At 44.4% G+C, this 25,006-nt stretch overlaps 2 protein-coding genes across 2 annotated transcripts; both read left to right on the top strand.

Annotated features, from left to right (window-relative positions):
• The first annotated feature begins 1,980 nt into the window (after positions 1-1,980).
• LOC105833131 lies at positions 1,981-23,881 on the top strand. Its single transcript, XM_036283141.1, has 4 exons — positions 1,981-2,064; positions 21,314-21,832; positions 21,934-23,139; positions 23,281-23,881. Exons 2-4 carry the CDS (start codon positions 21,351-21,353, stop codon positions 23,381-23,383), a joined length of 1,791 nt encoding a protein of 596 aa, XP_036139034.1. The 5' UTR covers positions 1,981-2,064; positions 21,314-21,350; the 3' UTR covers positions 23,384-23,881.
• On the top strand, positions 23,653-24,634 carry LOC118647278. Its single transcript, XM_036291832.1, has 2 exons — positions 23,653-23,693; positions 23,790-24,634. The coding sequence occupies exons 1-2, from the start codon at positions 23,653-23,655 to the stop codon at positions 24,319-24,321; spliced, it is 573 nt and encodes a 190-aa protein (XP_036147725.1). The 3' UTR covers positions 24,322-24,634.
• Positions 24,635-25,006: the final 372 nt, after the last annotated feature.

The raw sequence follows: 25,006 nt of genomic DNA, 5'->3' as shown, positions 1-25,006 counted from the left end.
TAGAGTTTCGAAAATTAGCGATCTTGGTCGTGGAAAAACCGAGGCTCTAAATCCGTCATGAGATTCCCATCCGGAAATTACATTCGGCTATACTGGTGCACCCTGTATGTGTGTATATTGTGTGTGTGTGTATACATACATATATATATGTATATGTATGTATGTATAACCGTCCACATAAAATACATCTCTCGCGCGCGCGTTCGTCGGTGGGAATCCAAACGGCGCATTTGCGCAATGGGACGTGCAACCAGTGCACGAAGAGCCGGACCACCGCCGTATACCATATCGCGGTGGTGGTCGTGCCGGTCGAGCAGAACCCCTCGGCAATCCTCCCGGACTCCGAGGATCCGCGAGGATGTAGCGAGGGCCGATGCCGCGCTCCATTTATAGGATTGCATGAAAAATTCCGCACGCATATTCCGCGATCCATTCCGTTTCCTTTGCTGCCTCGCGGTCTCGTTATCGTCGGGCCGACTCGTCCCTTTCTCTCTAAAGCGATTGCTCGTGCGCGCGTATGTGTATTCGGGCGTACACACACCCTTCTCGTGTGTGCTGTAGTCCGTGAATCCCTCCCCCGTACGTATATCGCATACATACGGCAGACGCGCCACCGTAACAGCGCTCCCGCTATATTAAACGAGATTCGAGACCAACCGCGCTCTCGCCTTCACGAGAACGAAGAGTTAGTCTGAATGTCCTCGTTTCCCGCCCTATCGCGCCGGCCGTTCACGCGAATGAGCTTGGTCGCACGACGCCGGATTAAGAGCTTTTTACTCGACCGTAATAAATGTTTGCTGTCCGATTTAAGTTCGGGGTCTGGCTCGCTCGCTACGTGTCGAAAAATTAATATCCAGTTGAACGATGTAATGTCAGTCTCGCTTCTTTCTTTTTCTTTTCTTTTTTTTTTTTGCGTGTTGAAAAATTGTGTTGCACGTTAGTGCCTAAAATATTCCGAGCTTTACCTCACGAATCTTTGAAAACAAAGAGGAGATATTGCGAAGGGAGAGGGACCTCTAGACAGGAGATAATCGGCTTGGCGAATATTTGTCGAGTGAACGCCAGGATCTACCTTCAGCCATGTTGGAGCGCCGCGCAAGTCAATTATTAATATCTTTATGAATGCCTCAATTCTCGTGCGAAGTTTCCTTGAAGGTAACGTGCAATTTCATAGATGCACGACGGTAATAACAGAAAACTCAACTTCTGCGAGCGCGCCCGACCCCTACCGAGAGTTTCCCTCTTCCCACCGAGAGGATGGCTTGTACGAACGAGCACCTCGCTCCTCTCGACATCCCTTTTAGCAACGCCCAACCAATTTGTATGACAAAGTCATACAAATAGTGCTCGTTCGCGTAGCGACGATGTCGCGAACGTTTGATATTAAAGGCGTCATTAAGTGAGATAATGAAGCTAACTCCGTGCCGACCAAGAATGATAAGCTTGCCTATTAGACACTGTATAAAAAAAGAACTGTATAGTTAAAGCTTAGGTAAGATGTATTTCGCATTTTCCACTTTCAACTACTTCTAAGGGAAAATTCTAAAAAAAAAAAAACAATTTTCTCATACACATACATTTAGAGAGTAAAGAAAATAATTTAATATTCTCCACGCAAAATAAGAAATTAAATTTGAAAACAAGTTTCTGCAAAATATTAATTTCGCTGTAGGAAATATCAGTTTAATAGAAAAATGAATATTATAGTGGACAACTCCTCATTTGAGAGGTAACATTAATAAATTTATTCCGACCTAATAACCATTTTGAACGATAAATTCTGGGCAAATTTTTCGTAATATATCGCGAGCTTACTTTATAACCTGACGACGGTGGTCGTATTAAAAAACCCAGCAGTATTATCGTGGCTTATAATTAAGATTTAAGAGGATCTTTTAGCTACGTAAGCCCAAGACGAAATTGGCTTGCGAAGAATATTACAGCCGAAAATACTGTTTCAGGTGCCTAAAATGCCTTATTACGTCGCAGACGCCGTTATTAAAAGGAACGCGCCCTCGTATACAAGTATATACACATACATATCGGCCGCACTCGTGGGAGAAGGTAAGTACGCTCTACCCCCTTTTAATTTTTGCCCCCGCAGAAAGTAAAATATATCGGCTAAGCGGAAAAGAGCGCGGGTCAGCCATAATAGCCGCCGCAGGAGGCGGCATTAAAATTTTTCGCAAAGAACACTTTTTTACCATATATCCGCGGTCAACCCGTAAATCACCAAACGGATGAATATTTATAGCGCTTTATTAATGGGGTTACGCTGTTGCGAGGATTATTCGTAGGGCACGGTGAAAGGGAGAAGAGCCGAGGGTACAATGAGGGCGCATAATGCACCACGCGCCCCTCCCTCCTCCCCTTTCTCTCTGTCGAGTACATATACGTATATACGTCGGTGGCATTAAAGGGAAACACATGCTATGAGAAAGAGGAAGAGAGAAAGAGAGAGAGAGACAGGGGGAGGAAGGCATCCCCTTTTCACTATTTACAACCTCGTTGCCGATTACCACTCGCGGATTATCACGCTGTTTCTGTCGTGCACGGATTACAGTGACATCAGCGACGAGAAAGCGCTCGAGCATATTGTCGGGAATCTAATTCACTGAATTTCTCTAGCAAAATGTTACTCGATCTAAGGGAAACAGCTGTGCACCGCGTAATGCGCGTTAGAACGTGTAAAAACTTTGAAAACGTGAAACTAACGAAGAGTTTACGATACGAAGAAAAAGTTCTGGTATTCCGACACCACGGCAGATTTTTTCCCTCCCCACTCGTTCATCGTTTTTCGAATTCGTTAGTCGAACAAAACCGAGTTGACGAGTTTCCCCGGCCCTTCAAACGCTATCTACCTGCTCTTATAGGAACGTCGGTAAACAGTGAACCGGGCACATTGTAACGCGAGCACGGTCTAGCGATCGTTTCGCCTGTCGAAATCGACGGTGTGAAATCGAAATGACGCTTTTGAACGTGCTGTCGCACCACATCGCGCGCAGAATAGCGCGATAGCTACGACCCCATTTGTACCGGACCCATCGATAAATCGCGAACAAAGCGAGTCGCGGTTTGTCCGATCTGCGAGAGGCTTGTGCGCGAAACTGATCCCCCGCTCTCTCCCTCTCCGTCCCGTTGCAACCGAGCGTGTTGTTATTGATGTTATTCGCATTAACGTATCCGTTATTGATGTAAACAGCCACAATCGCTACTGATCACATGGTTAAGCTAGATATAGGCGGTTCTAATCTCATATATCAAAATACGAACATAGGACTGTCGACTACGTAAACCTCGGCGCGGAATGTTTTTCAGACTTGTCAAAATTAGCTCTGAAATATGAAATATTACGTTTCGACGTTTTTCCCTGGTAATATTGAGAATTTTTATGAGTTACAAATTTACTCTCCCGTGATGGCAGGCCGTCAATTTTAATTTCTATCGTATGCGAATCGTCGCGCCTAACTTTGATCGTTAATTCGGGCTAACGCATATTTGCGAAACGGCGAGGCATTTTGTTTATTCCGGGATTAATTAGAAATGTTGTTCGACCGGCGACGCGGATGTCTGTGATAGTAACGAATTCGACACTAAACCGATTCAGACGATTGCTTGTGGCGCTTCAACGCATGCAAACACTCACGCAAACACCGTCATTTTTGTTTAATTGATAAAATGCGTTAGCTTGTCAGAATATGCTTAATTTTTTCGATTAGCGTAGATTCGCTGCAAAATATGCAGAAATTTTATTATTATTATTATTATTATTATTATTATTATCATTATGAGAATATTTTAAATAAAATTTGTTAGCAAGTTAAGATTTATAACTGATTCACACAAAAATATTAATCGGGAACATTAAAAAATGTCAATTATTAATATTACGTTATTTCATAATCGTAAAAATTATTTTTCTTTTTTCTCTCTGTTCTCATTATTATCTTTAAATATACAGATCTCTGAAAGAGATATATATATATATCTATATATATATATATATATATGAACAAAATGATAATCAGATATTACATCTGAGCAATAGAAATTATTCGATTTAATCAGCACAACGATAAAGCGCATATTAACGAGTTTTGCCGGTACAAGTTTAATTGCAGATCAAATCCCTGGAAACGTCATGGAATTGCACTGATTTATATTTAGCTGGATATACGCATTTATACCTTTAACTGAAAGTAAAGCCGTCGCTTATTCAATATGCCATTAAACTAAATTGATATTCGCCAGATATATGAGATTTAATTAAAATTAAATACCTTGTTAAAAGTCTCCAAACGACTAATACCCCTAGTTACATGGTACACGGAAGGACAAAGTAATATTTTTCGAAATGCAAAGCAGGTGGCCCTAATGATCTTTCATGATCTAAAATAGAAATTTATTTTGATATGATATATGCCGAGTCCAGAGTTAATGAATGCGGTAGACGTTTACAACTCGCGCAAGATCGATACCGTCTTTAACGATCGCGCATAACATTATGCTTATACATGGACGCATATTAAAAAAGCGTTACACCCTCTATACCCAGAAGAGATGACGAAGGCAAGTTAAAAATGGCAGGCGTAAGGCGGATCAGAAAGGAGTCCATAACTCGAAATACCTGGGCGGGCGCATAACGGAAATTTAAAGCCACTTCGCAACGGCGGCGGCGGCGGTGCTGTCGTATATTTTAAATTTTATCGCACTCGCACCCCAATATACGAGACCCCGTCGGACGGGTGGGCAGAAAAATTGTTCCGGCTTTGACAGGGGCTCGACATCGAGCGTTGACCGCCGTGAAAAATTTAGCGAAACCTGCAGTTAATTTCCATCAACTTGCTGATTTACGAATTTATTACTCGTGTCCTACGTTTTCCCTTCCCGACGCCGATACGTACACGCCGTATCAACCTGTATCATCCGCGATCGTATGACGAAAAGTGGGAGTGTCTATTTACGCATTCCCAGGAGTTGATATTTACGCAATGGGGTACAACAGCGCGATGATAACGTAACGGAAGACAGATGATCTGTGGCGCCCTTCGTTAACCTACCGCGCCGTAATGGTACACTTTGGGTAATGAGAGCCTAAGTACTGTTATTCGATAGTTCAGACGAGCATCATTAATTTCGCGCCGTGGTCGTTAGCGCATCCCATCGTCCCGTTACGGTATTTGGATAGATCCGAGTGGCCAAGCGCGGCGGCGGCGGCGGCGGCGTGTCCGTCGATTTCCGTACCGACCTGTAGATATGATAACGAGTTCGTCGGTTATCTCTGACATGTGACACGTGACACTACACGCGCACGGGGATGTCACAATTTGGAATTTGCTCGATCATTATACCGTATAGTCTAGTCGAACACATATAGCCGCGTCGATATTGGACGTCCGTTGGAAATTTCTCCAAAGGGAGTTCGACGTGCAGAGCGTACCACTCGACGAAATCCTGCAAAATGCACCATAATGTTAACGGTGAAGCAATCACACGAGGGTCGATTCTACAATTCATTATCGAACGCTCGTATAATGCTCTCGATGGTTCCGAATCAATGCAATTGTTCTGCATTCGGTTTTGATCGCTTCAAGTCCAATCGTGTTTAAGCGGCAAAATTACATTTAATCATTTCACAGAGCAAAAGAGAAAGAGAGAGAGAGAGAGAGAGAGAGAGAGAGAGAGAGAGAGAGAATTGTGAACATGTTACAAACTTTTCGTCATAGTTTATATTCGAAAATTAAAGCACTGTTTTCTTTATATTGTTTCTCAAATTAATGTAATTATATTAAACATCCCTAGTAGCACAATACATTGGCAGTACATTGGCTAATATTGGCTAAACATTGGATATATTGGGAATGTATTGGCCAATGTTTTCTCAATGTAACGTCAATATTGATCATAAAATAATGGTTCTAAATTAAAATGAAATTAATGTCCAATAAAAAAAATTAATTGGTTCAGCATTGGCCCAATGTCGAACCAATATTGAATCAATATTACTGCTTAAACAAATTAACTAAATAAGGTGAAGCGTCTACTTTACAATATTGGACCATTATTGGGAATATTGCCTTTACATTACTTCCCAATATTGCGCCAATGTTTTGTGCTACTAGTGATTAGACTATGTACATTTCTTATTTAAAAAAGGAAGAAGAAAAGAAAGAGAAAAAAACCGCAATCAATTCAGCGTTAATTCCGTACACGCGATGTCGAGATAATCCAACCAGATTAATTATCGAGCTCCGAGTAGCTTTCTTTACAAGGTGCAACGCCATAGTGAAAGAGAGAGGTAAGTCGAAGGATTGAGCGGTGGACAGGGGGTGCCAATTTGACGCGAGAAAAGCACGAGGATTCTTCCTTTCTTCTCGCCTGCCTTTGAAGACGGTACGTAGGACAAGGTCCTTTTCACGGCGACCCTAACAGGTGATTTCGAAGGATTCAATTTCTTTCAGAGCCACGCTTTCTCTCCGCCGGGCGTGCAAATGCTCATTTCCGGGTGCGTCCTTCACTGCCGCGGTGGTGGACCGCCAACCTTTCTACGGCTTTTTGTTCCTTTCCCGAGGATTGCCGTCGCTTTTATTAATTATATATAGCTATACGTTCATCGGGGGCTACCGCAACGGCGAAACAATACCAGCGCAGAACACCATTATCCCCACCTGATAAATATTTAATGATGACGGCGTCTGATCTTAAGGAGATTAAGCCACGGCCATGTATAGTCGGTCTCCTACAATTTCTCATTAATGTTAGACGCAGTCGAAAGTACGCGGTTTACGCGGATAACGTGGGGATTCTCTCCGCTCTCGTTGATTGGTTGACCGGCTCAAGAGCCGCTGTAGCGATGCTGATTCGTCGGAAAACTAATCAGCATGCCGTAGTTTGAGTTGAAGTATAGGTTTAATGAAATTCGCGAGTGCCGGAAACGCATCAATGGCGACACGACGATTGGCTGATTGGTGGCTCTCAGTGGTATTCCTTTAACTCCGCCGTTCTCTCAGATTCTTCGTCTGCTCTGATTAGTCGCGAATAGTTCCACGTATACGATGAATAACTCATAGTATACTCTGGAAAATTGCGTTTAGTAAATTTGATGAAGAAAGTTTGAATTCGTGAAATGATTTACAATTAAAATCAACTTTAAAAATCAAAAAGCTCAAGGAGCACTTTTTGTGAATTAATGATAATTCAACTGTGTGACATTTCTTATTTGTATCGTTTACGAACAGCATGGCAACATATCGATGTAATCTCGCCAAAATCAAAGACAATTGGTCTCTTCAGACGAGACTTAAGAAAAATTGTCTGCGCGAGAGACAGAAAGAAAGAGTCGCCGACGGTTAGAAAAGAGGTCGTATGATGCACTTAATGAGAGTGCGAATAAGCACGTCTCAAGAGGCTCTAGACGTGTTGTCAGTGGTCCGTCGGGAGCAAAAATTAATGCCCCATGCAGTGTGGCGTCGGCGTGTATACGCGCGAAACGGTGAGTGCGCGAAGGCGTACGTACCAGCGCAAGGGTTGCACGCAAACGACGTGAATCAAGCCGATTCTCACTGAAATGTGCTGCACATGATGAACATGTAAGCTCGTGCTAATATAATTTTTAAAAATTTAATTGCATTTAAAATAGAGATTAGCGAATTATGCAGAAAACTAGTCTCAAATTTACAATTATTATTTCATATATTAGCAAGAATATAAATTTTTCTTTGTAATCTTGAACAAATATAGGCTGCTTACGTGAAGAATTTTGTATAACATTTTTATCAAGAAAGATATGTATATTCTTATTTAACTATCATTTTTATTGAATCGAGAAGAAAAAATATTGGAAAAGAATAAAACAATATCTTCAAAGAATTAGAATCTTCTAAAAATAATAATATTTTCTTGAGGAATTTCTTCTTTTTAATATTTAAATCAGAAATCACTGTGTTTTGTTATGTTCTTCTACACGCGAAAGACACAGTCGTGAGACATGGCGCAACTGCACTTTGCGCGGTGCATCGAAGCGCCGTTAAGTAGTAAAACCCTATGATTTACAAGCTGGTGGTCGGACCCGTCGACCCATTACACGGCACGGCTCTCATTGTCCTCGCGACGCAAACGGATGGACGTATATACGGCTAAAATAGCCGTACGGGATGTGAAATTGATTAACTGGTTAGACAACCATACATTGTGCGCCGCTAAAGCGTATGTAAAGCGGGCCTAACTGGTGCCGCTGTTCAGGCATCAACATCCATCATCGTCCGGCGGCAGCTGTTCCTTGCATTTTTCTAAACGTCAACGATAACGTTGCCTTCATTCAGACGTAGGAATTTGCAGCGCGGAATAAACACCTTTCGCGAAATAAGTGTAAAACGTGCGTAGACGTGCCGTATTATGAAAATCGCGAAAATCGACGCCTTTAAAAAATGCAGGACACGAAGTGTTTGCCGAGACTCGAAAATTCCGAGATGGGAAACGCGCCTGGCGTTAATGCAAATATTCGCTTTCTCACCGTGCGAGCCGGGGAAACGCGCGCAGACTGGAAGCGAACGTCTGCCGTCGGCTGTCGAGCGTGTGGAAACGTTTAGATGGAAAAATAAGTTTCTTTAGAAACTCCGACCAACGTTCGACGTTCCATCGGCGCATTTCAGCGGCACGCAATCGACTTTCACGCGAGTAAGGAATTTGCCTTCGCCCCGCCGGCGGAGATTGTTCGGCGAGGCGTACGTTGCCGGGGGAGCGTCGTAAACGTGACGTAAACGGGGGCAAAAAGACGGTGTCAACAGAGCCCCGAAAGGCAAGGCGTCGGCCTCTGTTGATTTAGGACGGAGAGTTGACAAACCTCGGGAATGTAGGCTAACCCTTACGAGACATGTGTTACAAGATCAATATTTTTTATTCCCCGTCTTCTAAACTTTCCTCAAGTTCTGGGCTGCACCCCTTGCCGGAGGAGAATCGTAGCTCTGCAAACTGACAACGATGAGATGTAAGCTGACCAAGGTGCCGCTGAGAAAGAAGGGGAAGTACTAGGAGGACAGGTGTGTCATGGAAATGAATTTTTATTCCGGCCGTGTAGCGACAAAGGCCGGAAGAAATGTAGGAGGACGAAGAATTGACTCAAACGCCGGACAATCAATCGTCGTCATTTTGTGTGTCTTAAAACAAGAAAAAAAAACAATTTTCAAATCGTCAAAGTCCGAACGAGCGGAGTAACGACGGATGTAGAGTTGCTTTACACTTTTCAATTTCCATCCAACCGTCTGGTTTATCGCCTACGACTATGGGGAACCTTTTTTATGGGGACAATCGCTGAGGAACATCTGCGGCCCGAGCCGGTACACACGGGGATTCTAAGGATTTATATAGGCGTCCAATTTAATTCATCCCGCGTTTAAATAGTATGCGGAAATGGATGTCACTCGCGCCGATATAAGGCGCCAGCTTTGTCGGCCGATAATAGGATTTTGCCGGCGGCAAATCTACGCGCTGAATTTAAATATGGATGAACCGATACAATTGCAATTTCGTGCGCGACGGCCGAGTGAAATCCGTGGCGCAATACGGAAGCGCGGTGGAAACGTTTTGCGGCGAAACGGGGAAAGGGAAATGGGGAAGGATCAGTTTACATCCTGCATTGCGAGTTAGCGGCGATTCAGTCCCCGGGCTTTCCGCAATCTTTTCCGACGACATGCCATCTAATTAATTCATTCGGAGCACAATGGACCTCCATTACCGTGGAACAATTTGTAATGTCACATGCCTAACGCAGATTCGTCGAGCGGCGTGCGGAGTGCGTTAAGCAGTTTGATTACAACGCGGTTTCTGAAGAGTTGCGAGAGACGAATTGCTGGAGGACCCTTGGGGACGACGAAAGACGCGCCACGCCGCCGGTCGCCCTCGCTCGCGCCCAAGCACAGCCGGCTGTCAAAATTTCGTACGAGGGCGGATAGGTAGATACAAAGGGGTGGCCGGAGTTACGAGAGAGGGTGGCACGCTCGCGACCCGGAGCTCTCGCTCTGACGGGGACCTCGAAATCTTTACACTCTGGTACAAAAGGGCTCGACGGGTTCCCGGAGGTTTAAACCTGCTCCTGATGGCATTTAATGGCGTCTGTAAGTTATACTCGAGGAAGGGGGCCGGGAGACTTTGCGCGAGGACGCGAGGAGCATGGAAAGGGTCGAGTGGCGGACGGAGGGTCGAGGGGAGGAGGGAGAAGCGGAACGAACAGCGGAGGCGACGACGAGGAATTGTAGGAGCGAGCGAGAGGAAGGAAACGACACACTCGCCGTCTCCCACACAAATTATCTAAGATAGTATTTTTCCCGGGCCTCTCTTGAACTCATCATTTAAGGTTTAGTCTTCAATCTCTCTTGACCGCCTCGAATCGCTTCTGGCCCCTCGAAGCGCGCGCTCCGCCGAGAGGAAATAAATTTCGTAAACCCCAGCGAGAGGTCAAATACCGTTGGACGATTTTGCGTTATCTCCGATAATACATATTACACGACGGTTTCCTTCTTCCCCATTGAAAATCCTCCCCGTAAAATCGCGGACGATCCATAGTCGCAAATACATTCGTCCTAGATTTCGTCGAAAGGGCGTCATGAAATCCTCTGAAATTCTCAAGCCGGTCCGCTTTCGTATTATATGGAGTCCCCTTGTCCGTATTCAAGATCCGAAGATCCTTCCGCTCGAGAGGATACCGCCGACCGCAAGGCCAAAAAAAAATGGAGCATCGAAGTAAACACGATGAGAGGTTGCCGTCGATGTACGTCGTCCGCGTTCTGCCACGGCAACGCGGAGATCGCCGGTTTTATTCCGGAATAATGTCGGGCGTGCGCGCCGCCCCATGCCCCTTGCCGATGCAAGTGTTCGGATTCCCAGCCCAGTGGGCGAACGAACGTGCGAGCGCGAAATCGACCGTCGCGCGCGCGTTTCGGACCTCGCTCTCAACGTCTCTCGTAAATTCGCGACGGATACCTGGGGGCGCCGTATCGCGCGCCCGTTAGATCCTCGTAAAGTTCCAGGCGTTACGCGATACGCGCCCGCGTTCGCACAATGGGGAGAGAAAGAGAGAGAGAGAAAGACTCACCCCCGATCTCTCGCACCCCTTGCCCCTCCGGTGCAGCTCGATAAACTCGCGACTCGACAACGGTCGTTGCAGGCTGTCCCGAGCGGCGATAGCACCCTTTGGAACACACGACCGAACGGCATTAACGTTCTCGAGAACGAGCGGATAAACCTGCATCTGAAGGAGTAAACGATATTTCAGTAAAAGTAACGAGACCGATTGATAATGACAGACTGAAGCGTTGAGGATTAAATGGACACAGTCCACCAATTGAAAGCTGATCGACCAGCGAATTGTCTAAAAAAACACACCAACGATAAAAAGTTTGATACCGCAGAACGATGTTATTCAAACGCATGACATCACAATGAACTTCTATATTATTAAAAAATGATATATGAGATAAAGCATAGGAAAACATTTTAGAAATTTGATTAATTTAAAATTGAAATTTAATTTTTTCCGACACGACATACTCTAATTAGTTTTTAATTAAAAGCGATTAAAAGTAAAGGAATTTTTGGGAAATGAATTCCAAAGGTGTTAATAACAAAGCACTATTTCTTGTTTAATTTTAAATAAGGTTTTTATGTAGATATACACTTGTAATTTACAGACTATTGCAAAAATAGTTAATAGAGATGACTGTCAACTCCATCGTAGTTTTCAACGAAAACTCAACTTCGAGTTGATAAAAAAAAAAAACTTGTACTCGCGTGAAAAGCGAATCGCCATCGTCCGCCTGTAGTGGAGAGAGGGGGGGGGGAGCTCACGTTGTACATTTTTTAAATTTTGTCGTTTTTGATTCGAGTCCTCGATTGGTTTTCAATCTTTTTCATGAACATGAAAATCCGCGCGATCGCATCGATGGAGAGAGTGCAACGGCACTCGCAGAATCCCATTGGCGTGCTCGCTGACCGCGCGGGTTTAACAGCGGGGGCCGCACGTTTCGCTCCTCGTAACGTCGTTACGGGTGGAAGGGATCAAAGTATCGGCAAAGTGACTTATACCCAACTCCCTCCCCCGACGTGGACAGTAGCGGCGAGCGACCGTTTTGAAAGTAGCCCCCGCTTTCGTGCGGGTCTGCGGACCTTGATTACATTAGGATCGGGACGAGGGGCTCAGGAAACAACTGAAGCTCGCGAGAACGGAAGATGATTTCGCAAAGTCCGGCTTACCATCTGAAAAAGAAATGCTATCACCTTTTACCCGAGTAATCTCTTAATTATTTTCTCGTTAAAGTTAACATAAATGACGTACAAAGTGATTTTATATACAAAGTTTTTTTTATTTTCTTGTTTTTTTTATTCTTGTACATGATTTTTCGGGAATTTCTTTCAGTAGAGAAGACTTTTATTTATAATTTTGTAATTAACAAACACTTATGTAACACTAGCATTCAAACTATTATTTGAAACGTCTTATGACTTAATGACGTGTGCAGTTTCTCAATTGCCACATCGAGTTTATTCCGACAAGTTCGTAACGATACTCTGCCGGAGCAAAAATTCAGATCTGCTCGCCAACTGAATCGTTTACAATCCGCTTCTCCGAATTTCTCCCGACCATGCCATTTGCTTTTATCGCCATCGCAGTTTGGTCTCATCTAGTAAGTGCTGCTACGTACGCGCGGGATGTCAAAAACGTTCGATCGAGGTGCTACGCCGACGCCCGGTCGTCGACGTCGGGTTTACGGGCGAAAGAGACGCGGGAGCGTGAACGGGGACAGGAACTTCCGGTTCTTCGCCCCCGAGCTTTGTTGCCTCACTCACGTCGCGCCGGTAGTAACCTTTGTTCCCGAATTCCGTGATTCCCGCGCTTCACCTCCGAGCTACAAACTCCGGGGAAATGTACCAACGGACGTTTGCAACGGAGGTGACGCACTTCCACGTGTACGAACTTGATGGCAGAATTTTCATCAAATTTTTACAATTTGCCTCATCGAAAAATGTAATGATTTGCCGCGAATGAAAATATCGCATTTAAATATAAAATCTCGTGTACCTCGATTATAACGACAATTCCATGAATTGTCGAAATCCGAGTTTTTCGCGATTTGCGTACGGTGTGATTGACGCGAAAATGGAAAACGCCCGCGTAATATCGGTACGTCTGCAACGAAGGCACATAATAATAACGTACGCTTTAATCGCTTCCATTATATTATTACAGCGGGCAGACAGAGGCGATGATGCGAAACCGCGTGGCGAGATTAAAAGAATTACAAAACTTTTAATAATGCGCAAACCGTCATTATCAAATAAATCTCGTTGAAAATCTCGTGGAGTACGTCTTCCCGAACAAACGGCCAAAAAAATGCTGTTCGTTGAAGTTCATTGCTTCATAATCACCCCGTGCGTTTTACAACGTTATATCTCGGCAATTGCTTGATGTACGTATAAAATTACGACGAGGTACGTAATTGAATTAACAGAAATGATTAATCGTCTCGTGTCTCAGTGCAAACGTACGTCTTACTTCCCCTTGCTTTTTCGTGCGCGAACGAACACAAGATTGGTAACCGGTATAATTAGGACAGCGGAAAAAGACGTGGTCATTAGCACGCGCTAAACGCGGCTAGGAAAGGGGTTGAGCGCGCCGCGCGGGGCGGAGGGGCGGCCAGGTGTAAGGAGAGTTTCTTCGCGTTATTCAGAGTAATGAAGCAGATATGCAAAACTACTTAGACTGTCTCGTTCGGCCCGCTTCTTCATCTCTTTCTCATTCCCGCTTCTCACTCCGTCTTTCCGTCTTCCGCCTGGTCTCTCGGCTCGGTCTCTTCATCTTCATCCTCTTTTTCTTCGTACCTTCGCCTCCACCGTCGCTGTCTACTTCCTTCCTTCCTTCTCTTCGTCTCTTCCTTCATCTGCAAGGTGCGCCATCCGGGCATTCCTTCTCGCTCGGTCGGAGTAGAATAAAAGAGACGTAATGCCCCCGCCATTTGCATATTAAATTTGCCCCTTCATCCGTACGGCTCTATTCAAATGATTATTCTTTATCGCTCGCTTTGGTACGGTCAGCGGATAAGCTCGCGGCGGCGGAGGCGGCACGAGATGCTCGCAGCATCGCCGAAACTCTCTCCTCCCCCACTCTCTCTCTCTATATATATATATCTATCTCTATCTCTCTTTGCCGACGCGCTCGATGCAGCCCGCGTAATTACGCGGACTCGAGGAAAATAAAAAAGGCAATCGCGTGGAAAAGCAAAATTGCAGAGTCGAATGGCGCGTGGAAGTGGAATCCAAAGCGGCTACTCTCTGCTGTCTGGAAATCGTTCCTCGATATCGGAAAACGGAAAGAGAGAAAGAGAGACGCTGAACTCGAAAGAAGAATTGATCGATTATAAACCTATTATCTGCTCACGTATACAGGTATATCTAAATAAGATCTTTCTGATACAAATGTAAGTTTTCTACGATGAATTAGGATTTTTGAATCTTTAAAAATTCTTCTGTGCAAAAATGTGTAATTATACGAAACATATCCCAATTATTTTATGCTAATTATTTTGACAAACTTTATATCTTTAAAAGAAAGTTATTTTAGATTATTTGCAATGCCTAAAACTGTGACAATTATATCGCGATCAATTGTTACGTAATGTTTATTATTTCGGATACCGATAAAATTTCTGTTTAACCCTAAAGCTATTAAGAAAATGTAAGCTGCGTGCCGTTGTGTCACGCGGGAAGATCGCAACGGTAAGTCTACACCTCTCGCATTGGGTCTCGCCTCTCGTCGACGCCGACGTGTCCGCGTTTTGTCACCGAGAATCTCCCAGGAAAACTAAAGGAGATAGGGTTGACGGTGTATTACGCCCGTACGTGTATATAGTCACCATGGCGACCAAGTGAGAACCGACGCCATAATGAAATCCTGGAAATCCCGCGGATGTGGAAACCGGGCGAGTAGGATATCTACTCTATCGGGTCCGCATGGACCCCGATTTCCTTCGAGTAGAAAGCTTTCAGGAACCCGATCGGACTAGCTCTCGCCACGATGTCCGCCGTGAGATCCCAAGAAGAGCTTCCCTTTTTTTTTTTCTTTTTCTTCGCATCGGACAGAGTCGGACAATCTCGTCGGGCGACGGTTAGATCGCGCAGATAGATCGGGGAGGGCGATGCCGCGGCTCTTTATTGCCACGCGGACAGTTTTATGAGATCCCACCTGGGGCTATTCAGTCATTATCGCGAAATTCAATTAGAGATAGTTTCAAACGGTTCAAGATCGCAATTAAGTGACCGATCGAGAAGCTTACCCGCGCTCCTCCTCGCCGCGTAAATCCCGCTTGCGGGATTTATTAGTTTTGAAGCGCTCGCGGAGTCTCTTCAGGACATATGGCCCGAATAGATCGCGCTCGCTCGCACGTTCGCCCTCAGTAAATTAATAGCGTTATTTATGAAGCGAAGGACCACTGCCATGCGCCCGTGTACTTTATTACCGGAAGGTTTTTGCGGATTGAAACAACTGAAGCCTTTGTACACGCCAACACACGTCGCAAGAAGCATCGGTATAAATTTCTGGTCAGGCGCGCGCAACGACCACGTCCCCGTAATCCCGTTGTACAATCCTGGCAATAGCTTCTCCTTAACAGGGACAAGAAAACCTGCTGGGACGTACGGCCGGACCGTCGCAGTGCGATCTATGAAATGTAATAGCGCCGGCGCCGCACAAGCGGTATTAAATTTCAGGGGATTTCATTTGTCACTGGAGGCGCCGACAAAACAGGTTCATCGCAAGGGCGACGAACTGGGTCAAGCTACTGGATATTTCTAGCGCTATTGACAAGGGGTAACATTTTTCAATGGGGTTCCGACAATAACACGTTACTTAAGCACTTCCTCGAAAGTGCCAGTTATATATGATACAAGAATCCGCGTCTGGATAGGACGAAACAATCGGCTGTTTTATTTTGGCATAATTCACGCGGTTTAAAATCTGTTGCTCGTAAAACTGAAGTTCTTGCGAAATGGCCCCCCACATGAAAAATTGAATTTTATTTAACGTCCGCAGCCGGCAGATCGTTTGGATTGCAATTGGAAAATTGCCAGATTGCATTTTTGCGAATGAGTCGCTCTCAGGAACCGGTACAAATGTTGTATTGCTCCGAGTGCCAGATGTGTGTACTGGGCCGCAAACTGATTGAATAAATATATTTAATCTCTGTCGTAGATCGGCGAATGTTTCGCGGATTGGACAGGGCGTGTTCGAGCAAATAACCAAGGCAAATAATAACCAAGGAGTTTTAGTATTGCGACAAAAAAAAAAAACAACAGGCGCGCTCCAGTTTCCGGCGGGAGCAATTCAGATTTGTTCGTGTATTTCGCAACGAATAGGAAATAATATTCCTCCGATATTCCGAGACAGACAGGAGAGAGAAAAAATATAGTTGTTAATAATTTCCTGCGGAAATTATTAGAGTTTGCTCGTTATAATGAGCTAAAAAGAGCTTACAGGGTATTTAACGTAACGTAACTTTTATAATTTACCCTCAAACATTACAGGGAGTTGTATAAAAGGCTACGTATGCATCCAAAGCCTTTTAGAAACAAACAAAATTTATTTACGATGTTCTGTCTCAAAGTTTAGTCTCAAATGCAAACGAAAGAAATTCACACGGCTCTTCTCTTCTCGATAAAATCTGAATCTGACGAGCGGCCGATTTTCCAATATAAACTCGACACATCGATCACGTGCATGCCTAATAGCAGCACGTGTATTGGCGATTATGTTCGGGAGACTGTCGCTAGACCGGGTCTAGGTAATTACTCGTGGACCGGCTCATACCCCATTCCACGAAACCGACTATCCCCCTTCGGCCTTCCGATGCGTTGCACCGAACCCTCTACATCGGAGTCCTCCACGCGCGACTCCGTCGACTGTACCGACTCGATTGATTGGTTAACATGTCTGGTTCACCTCCAGTCTGGCCTTGATTATCTATCTCTCAACCCTGTCCGCAGCTTATCGAATCCCTGAAACCGTTTTCTCCTTTCGCTCTGGTTCGCGTCCCCTGGTATTTTCTCCGCTGTGCGCCGTATCATTCAAATTGCTGTATTAAATCCCCTCTTTCGACCACATGCAACCTTTCCCCTTTTGCCGCGCGCTGGTACGTCATGTCGAGGTAAAAGTCGCGCGTTTTACCACGTACCCCGTAATTGTAATTGAACTATCCCCATAACCCGTCGTTTATAGCGCGCCTCGATGGCCACCCCTCTTTCACCCTTAACAGCAACCTACGTCAAATTCGTCTCTTTGCAGTAATTTACTAAATCTCCTGGTCGGAATTGTTGATCGTCGTTCCATTAATATCTTTCTCTCTCTCCTTCTCTCTCTTTCTCTCTCTCTCTGGCTCTCGGGAAATATAATTTTCAATCTGTGTATTTTAACTCGTCCGAAGTTAAACTGAAGTTTCTTGCTGATAGTAAATTAATGACTTTCTTTGTTATTTCGCGGCGAAATTTTCTACGAAGTATACTTTTAACATAACCGAACAATATACGGCAGATATACAATAGATATTGTATTTAATGATGCGTTTGAATTATTTTTTTACTCAATGCATAATGATTGTCGTACGAATTTCTTTTATATATTAGAAATAGGAAATACTTGCAATTACCCGTTCATATTAAGACACGTGCATGTGCAGTGTATAAGCGAGCTCGATCAGTTTAATCTTTCCTTGCCGACCGTATTTCGCAGGACCTTGGGGACGTTGAGGGACGCGGGTTTATTTCCCAAGGGGAAAACAGGCTTTTTTTTCGCAATCCGACTGCCGCTATTACCCCGACGTAAGGGCGGCGACCTCTCTAGTGGCCAAAAATTTCAAGATCGCAAACTTTTATCGTAAACTTTGATGGGATTTCTATCGATGCGACGCGAAACGTATTTCGCACAATCGTAAACCGTTCTTGCGTAATGCTTTTCCAAACTTTAGAAGGAGATTTTGTTGCATGCTTTCACAGTGAAAGCGCGACGCTTTATACATTTTGATGAAATATTATTAGTACAGCAAAATGAAAAGAGAAAACGTAGTCTTTAATTTTATATTTTTTCTTTATTCTCTAATTAAATATGAAAAACATTTGATTAACAAACAATGAGATATCGTGAAATCAATTTTATCGTATCGCCGTTTCACGAATATCCTCGATGTGGCATTTCCGATATTCAATCTCACACCGCAGAGAAAAGTTTTGTCGCCCGACAGGTGGAAACACTCTCAAAGCCATTCTGAAGTGGCGACGGAAAATGATACGCCAGGTAGTGCCTGTCGATCCCCCGTCATGAAAGAGGGGTGAACGACGTCGCGATTCTTCTCGCGTTCTCCCCTGTCGCGCTTCGGGCGCCAAAGAGGAGCAGCTTTGCACGCCAGCTAACAACTACGTGCGTGAAACTGCTATTGAAGTGAGAGAAAGAGAGAGAGAGAGAGGGGGGGGAGTATAATGTTCGCTACTTAGACAGAGTTGCCTTGTGGCCAGACAGCCGGAAGAGTGTCTGGTGTCTCAAGAGCTCTCTTCTCAGGCTGCAACACGGCGTATCGCGCGGATGCACCCTCGCACGATTTGTTAAAAAAAAAAAAAGGGAAAATCTCCCGCACACTTATGCATATGCATGCGTGAGTGCATCGCGGTACTTGTTACTGGTGCACATCGGTGATATCAGGGAATCTGTTACGAACGAAACTCGGACAATCCATTTCATATACCAAATCGCATGTAAAAATGCAAACGTAATTGCGTGTTATCAAACGAATGAATGTATATTATGTTCGTGTACATTACATACGCAAATTTATATTCTATTTTACGTAAAATGTAAAACACACGATCGATAAACCATCATGAGTGTCTCACACACACGTACGTACACGTACGCAGTATGAGATATTTTATTGCAAAAACGAAAGCGAAACACGAAAACGAATACCTGCGGCCGTGGCGGCGCGTATTTCATAGTGTATCCGCTCGTAAAACCCTCGAGAACTAATTTGAAAAGTGTTCCGGCCTTTTTCAATGTTTCGACTTTTACGCGCTTCGCTTAAATATGTAATAAAGGCACGTATATGTACTTTCACTTCAGCGACCCCCGTAAATCCATAACGATCGTTATGCATCGCCTATCATCGAAAGTACATTATCCTTAAATAGGGAAACGGAGGACTATTCAATTCATCATATGCCTGTCTCAAGATCACATCATTGATGAAACGTACACGGGGGAGGGGGGCGGGGGTACGTACTCGAGACATCTCATTCCGAGGTTGAAAGGCGGCAGTGGATTACCTTTACGAAATACGCGAGGATTCTGCGGACTGGGCTGATCCCTATCGAGGGACGTGGGATACAATCTCTCGGTTTTCTAAAAAATGGCCGAAGGCTTTTACCAAGCTAACAAAGAAGAGAGAGGGATAGTATCTTCTTGATCTTCAGTATCTTCCTAACGATTCTAATCCTAAGAGCGTCTGAACCATAAATTGTGGTACTTTAGAGGGTGCAAAATGTTCGGGTAGATTTGCAAATACATACAGGGGTGTAAAATAAATGACACCCGCGATATTTCCGGGGTGGCGGAGGGTTCGCGAAAATAGAAATTTTTAGATAAGGCATCTCGCGCGGCTCTTGAAAGTTCGTCAGTGTCACGCGTTTTCAATCCACGATACGAAGGAAGGGGAATGAGCGAGAGGGACGAGAGAGGAAGAGAGAGTGAAGAGCCGGCTGGAAATAGCGGCAGCAACAGGGAGAGCCTGGAATTTCGCAAAATTTAAGCCTGCCGACATCCATCACTGCGCGCGACAGTCCTCCCGTCGCTTCAACGTCAGCCCACGTCGGTCTTTTTGGCCTCTGCCAAAACGCGCGCGAGCCGGTACATGCATGCATACGTGAAGCCGCAATAGCTGTAACACGGCGATGTAAAATCCGTCGCACGGTCGTCGGAAAAGCGTGATGCGAAGTGACGGCGACAATGCCGCTCGATCTTAAACGATAAACGGTCAATGGCACGATGTTATTATCCATTACGTTCTACGTTCAAACTTTGCATAATTATCTTTCTTCAAAACGGACCGATTTATTCCTCTTTTCATGTAACTACCTCCGTAACGTCGGAGAAAAGTTGCCTACGTTATTTTAATGAGAAAGACGATACGAGTGCTGCCGCGACACACAAAAGCTTCGCGATGAGGAAAAAGATACACGCCACTCGCCATAAAGCCTATTACGATCCTTTACAAATATACCCACTGCGGGCAGGTCGATTGCAACTGACAGTCAAATTACAAAAGCGCGTATTACATTTTACGCCGGCTTTCAACCTGATACGTACCGTCGGATTATACCGACGTAAATAATGGAAAATTGCAACATTCGCGGAAAAAATGTATTTCGCCGTATGCCAGAACCACACTACCACGTCGCAAAAAATGGAGTGCCCGGTGCGCTGTCTAAATGTAAATTTTTTTGCAAATTTCTCGCATTTGGCACGCGTCTCACACACACACACACACACACACTCACGCGCGCGCCGTCGTTTCGATTGTTACGTTACAAAGTTTATCGAGAAAATTTAAATTCGACAATTTATTTTCTTTCCCGGCGGAAGAAACTATCCCGTTGCGGATTTTAGATTCCAGATATCGCGATAAAGCGAAAGAGAAGCGGCGGAACGGATAATACGCGGGAATAGCGGGATAGCGCGCACGACATGCATCGTGCATCGTGCATCGTGCTCATTCACTCCGTTGTTTCCTTGTAACTTCCAAATAACCAAACTTTCGACGTCAGGATCGCGGCAACTAACCTCTCGCTAAATTCAAAATTTACCAGCGTATATCCCGATTCAATAAATTTGCATTTCAATGGCCGACTCGCCGGCGAGCGTGATTCCATCTACCACGTAAGAGAGAACAATATAATTTCACGGTGTAATGCGGCAATAATGTAACAGCATACATGATACAATAGCGCATGGCAATAACTACTTAATTTACCATATATGACAATTACTACTTAATTGTCGTTTAAGCACGAGTTTGCATCGACATGCGATTTCGCAATTCCGCACCTCAGCCATGATTCGCTGCTCACAGCCGTTATTATTTATTCGCACTATTTCTAGTTCGTATTACAGATTTTTCAAGCAATTATCGCTGTGATTACTCAATCGTTTAATTATTGCATAACATGTCGACGCTATAATATATATATATATATTAATATTATAATCCGTTTCATAATGTCCGCTCAGCCGCCATGCTGAGCAGTTTATTCGACCGGAAATCTCGATGGTGGACGTGCTGCGAGCTGGAAACGAAAGTCGCGAATACGAAAATTGCCCGCTCTTATATTCCGACGCAATCTACAACGTCCGCGATTTCATATCGCGAGAAGACAACGAGTCACTGGCGAAAAGTTATGGAGACGGTTCTCCGAATGAAATATGCGTCTTTAAATTGGATCAGGGGAAGATTGATGAGCTCGCGAACGATTACCACGCCGAAACGTGCGTACCTTCCTTCAGCCACGAAAGTGCGATACAAAAGGAATCCTGTGAGGAAGCGGTCAAGAGTGATGGTGCTCCCTCAAGAAACGAAGATGAATCTCGATGCAAATCGAATCGTAAGAGAAAAACGCGTCGCAAGATGCCCGATGGAGTTATCATTGATCTTAGCGGTGACGTTTGTAGCACTTTGCGCGGCGGCATGAAAATCAGCATTATTTCGATGCATAATCCGATACCCGAAATGAAATTTGTCACACTACCAAAGTATGGGAATTTTTTATTTAAACTTGATAAGAGATAACGATAGATACATACGAAGATTTTGTCAATTCGTTGAAAACTTTATGTATGCAAATCTTTTTCAGAAAACAATATTCGACAATGCGAAATTTTAAAAGTCCAAAAATCAGAGCGATGAAGAAAGTGATCGACAATTCTATACATGCCGTTCAGCCTTACGCTGAAAATTGCAGCGAAAGGGAGAACACTCGGAGATCAATGAAACGCAAATGCAAAAATTATTCGGGAGAATCAACGACTGTCAATGCACACGTAGAAGATAATGTGCCGTCACTTAGTACGCCCAACGAGGTTCTTGGCTCAACGCAATGTTGTCATCATCACGATAGCACGCCGGTTGATGATATTGATAACGCGCGATATCCAATATTGAACACAGGACACACGTGCGTCGACGCGAGGGAACGCATCGCGGACTACCGCTGTTCGATTTTTAACGACAGGCATCAGGAATATCACATTTATGATCGGGAGAATTACAATGTAGACGGTTCCGATATCAATGCGGAGGTGCAAGCTGATTGGACGGCCGTGTGCTTTCATCCCGAGCATACCCGCGCGAAGGGATGTCGATGTTTCTGTGAGTTCTCGAGCGAGTGCGAGTCGGATATAAATATGCAACGCGACCGTTGCCTCCCGACGTCGCGGGCGGCAAGAGAGCTGTTCGAGAATTCTGCTCTCCCGAAGAAGCATCAAAGGGAAGAAGCCGTGCGAGGCGGATCGGGCGGCCTCCGGACGGATATCGCGCCTGAATTCGCAACGGAACCCGATGAATATTCTTCAGATGGGATCGAACGGTGCGCGAACTGCGACGACGGGAAGAAAGAAAGTTGGACGAGCCGGAAACGCGTGGCTTCGAGGGCGAGCGTGCTCGCCGATCTTTGCGATTCGCCGCGTCCCGCGTCGCGATGCGAAATTGATACGCGTCCCGGGCAACTCGGCTCGTGGACGACGACAACGGCGGTGGAGAGAGACGGTGGCGATCGATCGTATAAATCAGATTCGCTGAAAGGCGTCGACACGCGAATGGATGCACGCGCGCGAAGAGACAACTGTATCGGCCGCGTTGTCGCGGACTCGCCGTCGCGTTCCGACCGACGATGTCCAGGGGAAAAGGGCGGATTCGCCCGCGAAGTGGATTCGGAGTGGAAACCGGGCTGCATTGAAACTGACGCCCAACAATTGGATTACAAATGGAAGGGAAGAATCGCGACCGTAGACGCCGACGGTACACGCGCGAGGGTGGATTTCAAAGGGAAACATGATTCCAGGTGAGAGCCGATTTGAATGAGATATGGCCGCGCGATAAAGGAGAGCCGCGCCTCTTTTTTTTCTCTCTTTCTGTCTCTCTCCTTCCTCTCTTATATCTCTTTCTTTCCCTCGTTACCTAACGTCGACTCTGTGTCTAACAGGTATAAATCGGAAGAGGCGATTCGCGTCCAATTGCGCGAGAGCGCGGAGATAAGGAAGCACGAGAGCCTGGAAACGGCCGAGGCAACGTTAGTCCCCGCCTGATTTTGGCATCGCATTGCAGCATACATCCATTTCCGATAAATAGAATTCTTCACTTTTCTCTCGTCTACGTCGCTTTGAAAGTTTGCTCTCTTGTATATTTTTCAGATTCCTCTTACCATGTTGTTTTACCTATACATCTATAATATATACATGATGCAGTTTTATTATTATTTTTTAACGTGAAATAACATTTCAAAATTTAATGAAACATACACTCTCCGCGAGCTCGACTGACACAGTTACAATATTTCCAAAACATTTTTAATATAATGTTTTCCGTTACATATTTTCAGCTTATTGCGTGTAGAACGTAACAGGTCTGAATCGCAATTTTTTTTGCTCTACAAATTTTTAATTAATTCAAAATTGATTTTTCTTTTAAATCGGAGTAATAAAAATTATGTAGAGCAAAGTTTCCGCAAACGTTTTGCAGGTCACAAACGAGGAGTGACGATGCAAATAATTCCGACAGCGAACGCGAGACGCGCGATCACTCTCTTTGGACGAGTTTACAGGTGGACAAAATTTGGTCGCGAGTGCACGACGCGTGCAAGAACGTCGTAAAGCTCGCTGCTACGACCGTCGGCCGTGTTGTGAGAGATACACCTAAATCGGAACGTTCGCAGAAAAGTCTCGTTGAAGTGGCTGACGCGACGCTCGTCGAAAGCTCGATCTCGTGCGACGAAATATGCGGTGAAACGTGTCGTAAAAATTTAATGCGCTCAAAGACCGCGAAAAAAACGGAGGCGCATCAGGAACGCACAATCGGAGACGTGGGAAAATATCCTCGGAATGCGGAAGCAGCGTGGCGGAAAAACTCGCGGATCATTGCGTCTTCTTCTCTGCGCCGCGATACGCGAGAGCGCGCGTATCGAAACGCCGAAAAGGAGAAGGACGAAGAGTCCTGTGTGATATGCAACGGTACGATATTAATATAGTGATCAACTCTTTGCGCATCATACCTGTTGCTGACAAAATCATCGAAACTTGTGACTTACATTTAACGAACAACACGCACTGGATCAACTCGGGAAATATATGTAACATTTTTTTTTTAGAAAAATTTTTTTATATAGAAATATAATAACACAACAACGAAATATTCGTTTTTTTTTACAATCTTTCACTGCTTTTCAATTTTTCGATTTTTCTGTCATCTCTTTGTACGTGTATCTCTCCGAATACGTGAACCATAAATATTGCGCCATGATAAAAATGTATTTTTTACTTTGGCTAAATGAAACAAAAAAATAAATGATAGATAAATTCTTTAATTTCATAAATAAATACATATGTCTGCAGATTTGTGATTAAACCCCAAAATTAACAAATTCTGTTTTGTTATAACCCTATTTTCTCTTTGAAAATTTTCAAATTTATACACATCGAAGACAAAGGATGTTTATATTCCAATTTTACATTAGCCTTTGCCCACACGAGAATTTGCATTTAAATACAAATACTTGTGAAATATTCAATATCATACAATATTCTCATTTCCCGTGTATATAATTTTCTTGCCTTTGATATAGAAATAATAATTGCTCTTTTAGAATATGAGCGTGACAGGTATCGGAATATCGTGGAACTCCCATCACAAAATGAAACGTGTAGCCATGATGA

Source organism: Monomorium pharaonis, chromosome 1 (assembly GCF_013373865.1).
Source record: "Monomorium pharaonis isolate MP-MQ-018 chromosome 1, ASM1337386v2, whole genome shotgun sequence".
Taxonomy (NCBI): domain Eukaryota; kingdom Metazoa; phylum Arthropoda; class Insecta; order Hymenoptera; family Formicidae; genus Monomorium; species Monomorium pharaonis.
The sequence above is the reverse complement of the archived record's forward strand: the minus strand, read 5'-3'. Positions and strand labels throughout refer to the sequence as shown.

Excerpts from the sequence above, each read along its gene's own strand:
- LOC105833131 (XM_036283141.1), top strand. The coding sequence starts at position 21,351 with ATGGTGGACGTGCTGCGAGCTGGAAACGAAAGTCGCGAATACGAAAAT. Across the intron at positions 21,833-21,933 it reads AAATTTGTCACACTACCAAA|AAAACAATATTCGACAATGC; the intron begins GTATGGGAATTT and ends AATCTTTTTCAG. Across the intron at positions 23,140-23,280 it reads AAAGGGAAACATGATTCCAG|GTATAAATCGGAAGAGGCGA; the intron begins GTGAGAGCCGAT and ends TGTGTCTAACAG.
- LOC118647278 (XM_036291832.1), top strand. The coding sequence starts at position 23,653 with ATGTTTTCCGTTACATATTTTCAGCTTATTGCGTGTAGAAC. Across the intron at positions 23,694-23,789 it reads CAGCTTATTGCGTGTAGAAC|AGCAAAGTTTCCGCAAACGT; the intron begins GTAACAGGTCTG and ends AAAATTATGTAG.